This window comes from Canis lupus, chromosome 1 (assembly GCF_048164855.1).
Source record: "Canis lupus baileyi chromosome 1, mCanLup2.hap1, whole genome shotgun sequence".
NCBI lineage: Eukaryota > Metazoa > Chordata > Mammalia > Carnivora > Canidae > Canis > Canis lupus.
Window position 1 is genome coordinate 30,783,162 of NC_132838.1, and position 6,307 is coordinate 30,789,468.

General features: G+C 56.4%; 1 protein-coding gene across 1 annotated transcript; it reads right to left on the bottom strand.

The window, feature by feature from the left end:
* Window positions 1-428: 428 nt before the first annotated feature.
* On the bottom strand, window positions 429-2,655 carry OLIG3 (oligodendrocyte transcription factor 3). The gene has a single exon (XM_072793611.1). It carries the CDS (start codon window positions 2,435-2,437, stop codon window positions 1,619-1,621), a length of 819 nt encoding a protein of 272 aa, XP_072649712.1. The 5' UTR covers window positions 2,438-2,655; the 3' UTR covers window positions 429-1,618.
* Window positions 2,656-6,307: the final 3,652 nt, after the last annotated feature.

Below are 6,307 nucleotides of genomic sequence, written 5' to 3' on the forward strand. Positions count from 1 at the left end.
TAAAGGCCACATGGTCAATTTAAAGTGAAAAGAATTTAACTTATTGCTACATTCCTGTCTGTTGTCAACACAACCCGCGCAGCGACCACTCTGCCTCTCATTTCCTGTCACTTTGGGTTTTCAGATTACTTAAAAAAAAAAAAAAAACTTAATTGCTGAGTTTATGAGCATCCAATTACTGCAGAGAAATAAGGAGCTCAAATATCACAAGACTACCAATGGGGCAATGCCCCCATTTGAAAGACATCTGGTTGTAATAATTAACACCAATGTATCTGACCTTTTTATCTGTGAATGACCAGAGAAAACTCTTTGTATCTGCCCACCCATCCAAATCTCTCACCCACTGCCAGATACACCTTACTGGGTCCACGTATTCTTTTTTACCCACTACCCCCATCTTCAAAAATTTTAGGCAAAGGCGAAGCCAGGATTTAAAGGTTCTTTTTTATTTGAAATCTCATCCAGAAACACTGGTTATTAATAAATATATCATAGTTATCAAGAATATATAAAAAATAAAGACAGGTATTGTCTTTGAGGCCCTAACAAAATATTTCAAGCAAATGTTCAGGAAAATAAAAAACGGCACCCCTCCCCAAACCACGATAACTTTTCAAAGCTGATGATAGAGAGAGCCAACCCCGCATGCAGAATCACTGAGCAAGTGGGGGATGGGGCAAGCTAGTAGAGGGAGCCCAAGCTCTGTCAATAGCTGGCCCCTAGAACAGCCTAGGGATGGAGTTTGGGAATGGAGTTCAGAGGGGGTGAGGGTGAGGGTAGGGCTGGGGGAAGAAGCGCTTGTGCGTGAGTTTGGGTCTTTGCACTCTGCCCCCCCTTTTTTTCATTTCATACAACCACAGACAGATATATGGATACTTCGGAGAATTCACTAATAAATCCTTGTTACAAGGAAAATGGCATCACGGCCTGCATAACATGTTTAGATAAGATTCATTTAGAAGCATGCATGCATTCTTTTGACCTACACTGCGTCTGAAGGAAAACCCACATAAGAGATGTCATGCCCTGGACCGGAGTTGAGATTCAAAACTTGGGTCTTGATCAATCTCTCTCTCTCTCTCTCTCTTCCTCTCCCTTTCCCTTTCTCTCATTGTCTCTAGAAAAACTGCTATGGAGAGGATAGTGACCATCGTAATTGCATCCATCTCAAGGAAATATTTACATTTGTTTTGCAAAAAAGGGATACTGTCTTTTCTCAGGTGAGAACGTAGAGCCAGAGAAAGCCCACTCTAAAGTCCCTTTGCAAGTTTTTAACCACACCGATCCCGTCTTTATACAACAAATGCAGTTTTGACAAGAGCATATGTAAGTGAGAAATACTGGCGCGGCATGGGGAAAAGAAGCATGCATGCAAAACACACGACGTCTGGTTTGAGTCCGCCTCCGTCACCACCTAGAAATCGCAGTTTGGTTCTGGTCCTTTCCCTCCCGGGGTCTACGGGGGTCCGAGATCTCTCACGCGGAGTGGGGGCCGCGACTCCGCGCTCACCCTCCCCGCCAACCGGGTGCGCAGCCACCCCCTTCCCTCCCGGCCCAGCGCCGCGGTCCCCCCCGCCTCTCTCCCCTCATCCTCGGCAGCCGGGCGGTCCGCTGCTCACTTGAGCAAGTCCTTCGACTCGGCCGACAGCCGAGCCATGTTGGCGGTGGAGAGGGCGGAAAGGTGCGGCGGCGGCGGCATCTGGCAGATGGTGCACGGGCAGGGCAGCCCGGCCCAGTGCTGGAAGCCGCTGCCCAGCTGCAGGGCCGGCGGCGTGGAGGGCGCCTTGAGCAGAGAGTGGGGAGGTCGAATGGTGCCGATGGCCGGCAGCGAGGCGGCGGACAGCGGCGACGAGGCGTTGCCGGACGAGAGCGCGCCGCCCAGGATGGGGTGCACCGGGTGCACGGCGTTGGCGGCGTGTGCTGGGTGGCCGGCGGAGTGGCCCACGGTCCCGCAGTGGAAGGCAGAGTGGTGGCCCCCGTAGATCTCGCCAACCAACCTCTTCATCTCCTCCAGGGAGCTGGTGAGCATGAGGATGTAGTTTCTGGCCAGCAGGAGAGTGGCGATCTTGGAGAGCTTGCGCACCGAGGGCCCGTGCGCGTAGGGCATGACCTCGCGCAGCCCGTCCATGGCTAGGTTGAGGTCGTGCATCCGCTTGCGCTCGCGGCCGTTGATCTTCAGCCGTAATTGCTGTAGGTCCTGCTCCGACAGCTGCTTCTTGATTTTGTACTTGCTACTCTCGCCCGTGGCCTTGGCGCCGGCCCGCGAGAGACTCTCCCCGGGCATCTTCTGCACCATGTCGCCCTGAGTGGAGGAGACCGAGTTGAGACGGCTCTCCTGGTGGTGGTGGTGGCGGTGGTGATGTTCCCTCAGATACATCTCATCCATGTCCGGCGATGAAGCTCTGCTGGAGACAGAGCTCGAATCAGAATTCATTTTATTACGGGGGATGCGGCCCTACCGTGGGGAGGCTTTAGGTGGGAAATTAAAGAAAATCTTGAATTAAAAAAAAAAATCTGCACAGCCCAACGACCCACTTCTCAGCGACAAGACGTGAGAAGAAAAGCTGAAGCACTGCCTTTCCCCCTCCCCACTCCCTTCTCTCTGGCTCGGCTGTTTCCTGGACAGCGAGTTGGTGTATGCTTGCACTAACCTCACGCTGAAAAAGAGGGGCTTTTATAGAGCTGCGCCGGAGAAAAGAGACAAAAGGAACCCTCCTATCTATCCTGCGCTGGTTAGGATGACGTGCCATCATTCAGGGCGGTGCGCTTTGCTGTCCCATTTAGCAAGGATTCCTATTCATATTCATTGTGGGGCCGCCCTGGGACACCTCTGCTCAGAACCGCTAGGAGCCCCAAGGCACAAAACCCTCTGATTGACACACTCACCCCTCCAGCTCGCTCCTTCCTGATTTTTTTTTTTTTAAACTTTGCTCCCCCTCCCCCACAATTTCCCTAACCAAATCACACCTAAGGAATCGATCGACCGGAAGGAGAGAGGGCCGGGCAGTTGTCGGAGATTCCTCAGGATTTGGAGAGAGGAATTGAAACATTCTCTTTTCTGCACAGCAACTCCCAAGTTTTGGGAAATGTGAGCCAAAGAAGTCCTATGGAACTGTTTCAAGGACAGAGATGCGGTTGGAGGGCAGGTTCCACGCGCCGGGGCCGGGGGGGGGGGGGGGGACCGCGTGCCGATGTGCATTGTCTGAACTGGTTTGTATGAGGTTTCTTTTCCTAAACACCGACATCGTGTTCATTTTGTTTATTGGGACCTTCTGATGTGGTTTCAATGGGATGTCCGTGTCTGGCGAAGGGTTTGCCTCCGACACAGTGTGGGGATGGGTCTCTTGTTTTTATTTTTGCTCTTTTTGTTTGTTTGTTTTTGGTCCCCTCGTTTAAATAAACAGATTACTGAAAGAATTTGCTTTGCACAATTCTTTAACTTCTCCCCGCCCCCCGGATCTGAGGCGGAAAAAAACCTAGAGGAAAACCAAAAAACCCAACCCTGGTGTTCCGAGAAGAGCAAGTTGAGAAAGGGAGGGGAGGAAAAGGAGCCGAGGGGGCAGGGAGAGCTTGGAGAGGTTCCCTAGAACTCCAGAGATTGTTCCTGCTGGGGCTCCCCCGCACCCCCAGAACCCGGCGCTCACGGAAGCTGGAGGGGCAGCTCCGCCGGGCGGCCTCGGGCCACTGTACGGGCGCGCGGGGGGAGCATCGACAGCTCAGCGCCACCAGGCTGGGGCCGCCGGCTGGGGCCGCCGCACTCAGGCGGACCAGGGAAAGTGAGCGCTCAGGGTCGAATAAGAAACGACGAGTGTGTGTGCGTGTGCGTGTGCGTGTGTGTTCCGCAGCGAAGGGATCTGGAAAGCCCCTTAGGCGTGCGCGCCTGGGCACTGCGGTCAAGCGCCCCGCGAATTCTGGGATAAAGGAGGCCCGGAGTTTGGAACCTTCGGTTCGGGTGCGGAGGCGGGTGCGGATCTTCCTTCCACCTTGCCGTGTTTTTGTCAGTCGGGACTAGCTAAGCAGTGTGAGGGGAGGGAAAGTAGAAACCCCTGGGAGCCCCAGCGCGGCCTCTGGAAGAGCCTGGGCACCGCCACGCTCTGGGCTCTGAGGAACCAGACGCAAATGCCAGGTTGTGGCTGCGTGGATGGAAAATTCGAGACCGGAACAATCCCGGAATCTGGGTCAGCTAGGGCCTCGGACTGCGCGGCGGTTGGTTCACTTCTCTAAGACTCTCGAAGTGGAGGAGGCCTCACTTCCATTGACACAAACGGAACGGTCAACCGAAGAGGGTGGTGTGCCCAGGCCCGGAGTCTGCACGCCCTGCGAGGCTGTGCCCCTTTGACCGTCTCTCCTCGAAAGCTGCGCTCGCAGTACCAGCCGGAGGGGGAGGCGCAGCATTGGAACTGATGCTGTTCTACACGGAACTTTGCTTCTCTGTTAGAAAAGAAAATGGCCAAGAGTCCCTCCTCAAGGCCAGGACTTCGGTGCCCTTGAAGATTGGACTCACACCTCCTATCCTCCTACTGTTTCCACCTCCGGAGAAGGAAAATTTATTAAAAGGAAGAATCCAAGAGATTGGATTGAATGAGGAAAGACTGATGTCCGAACGCACTTCTAATATCCAAGCCAAAGAAATGTTTCTTAATTCGCCAGATGCATGCATTTGGGCAACATCCCCCCCCCCCCCCAGCTGCGTCTGAGAAAAAGGGTTCCAGATCATCTGCATATGTTCGGAAACAGTCTCAGGTGATGGAGGGAGGATGGGTGGAGAGGCGGGGTCCAGATCTGCGCTTCTCTGCTGCTCACGTCTTGCGGGCCCGGGGAGCCCCGGGAGCGCCACACGGAGGAATGCGGTTTCCCAGCTTTGGGCCAGCGCACAGGCCCAGCCCCGCCGTCCTCCTGTACCACCTTCCTGATCCTTGGGCATCCATCGACTTCGTTCTTTCTCACGTCCAAAATGAGAATGCTGTACCTCAGTTTTGATTTCAGGAAGTAAGCAAAGTCTAGTTTGAGCGAAGGATTGCAAATGAAGGAGTAGAAAAAAATCACGCTGCTAAAAGATATCTCACCTTAAAAGAAATCCTCATGTTCTCAGTGGACAATATGAAATAAGGTGTAAACTTTTCTCAAATTAATAGAGAAGGAGACAGGAAAAAAGGAAGAGGTCCTTGAAATGCGAGCGGAACAACTCACTTTTGGGGCTGGAAAGACAAACACCAGGGTTCTGGGAATCCAAACCAGAAGCCTCTCCCTCAGCCCCGCCCTTCCACCGAGTGGGGGACGCAGGCCACTGTGACCGGCTCCGAGAGGGTGCTGCGCCAGGTGGGGAAGGAGGGCCGCCTCTGCCTACGAGGACCAGACCCCTCCACCCTTAACAGATGTTCAGCTCCGGTAAAGCGAGGGTAGATCTGCTTGATGTGGCACATCTGCCGTGTCCAGGCCAAGGGCCCTCTGTCATAGTCCGGGACGGGACGCGACGCGCCCTCTCCTCCCTGCTTTCCTGCCAGGCCTCTCTACAGTGAGCGTGGGACAGTCCTTGGTCCCGGGCCCCATCAGGGAAGCTCTTCCGGGCCTACTTGCAGGGGCCCAGACGCCCCTAAGGAAGCTTGTTCCCCACTCCGTACCTCTTGCAGGAACCAACAATGAGAACAGGGAGGAGGAAAGGAGCCACAACTTTGCTCTCCATGAAATGGGTTGGTACTGACCGGAACCCAAAAGGCAGAGGCGCCCCATCCGCTGTGCAGGCGCTGCTCCCCCGCGCTCTGCTGGCGGAGTCGCTCTGGCCTCAAGGACCCCCCCGCGAACGCCGCTCAGCCCTCGGGGGTGGGGGGGGGCAGCGAGCCGCGGGCGCGGGCTCCGTCCCAGAGCGGCCCCTGCCCGGCGGGAGCGGAGCGCAGAGCAGGGGAGCGGGCCGCGGCCGGAGGCTGCAGCAGCCCAGAGGGGCCTCAGCCGGAGACGCACCGTGACCTTGGCCCCGCCAGGGCCCCAGTCAAGGGACTTCAGACCGGCGGCGGCGCGGGGCCGCGCTCCCTCGGGCCACACCCCGCGCCCCCCGCAGCTCGGGGCGCAGGGGGCGGCGCGGAGGCGGAGGGCGACCTCCCGCAACAGGTGTGTCCCAAGGCCCGCGGCCGCTTCTCGCCACTCAGTCCCGCCCGGGGCCGAGCCTGTGAGCTTCTGAGCCTTTGTGCTACCCGAGCCGGCGGCGGGTGGTCGCGGGGGCCCGGTCCGGAGAGCCGCTCGGCGTCCCCGCGCGCCCCGGGCGCACGGCCTCAGCGGTGCAGCCCCGGCTCCCGCGGACCGGCTCCCA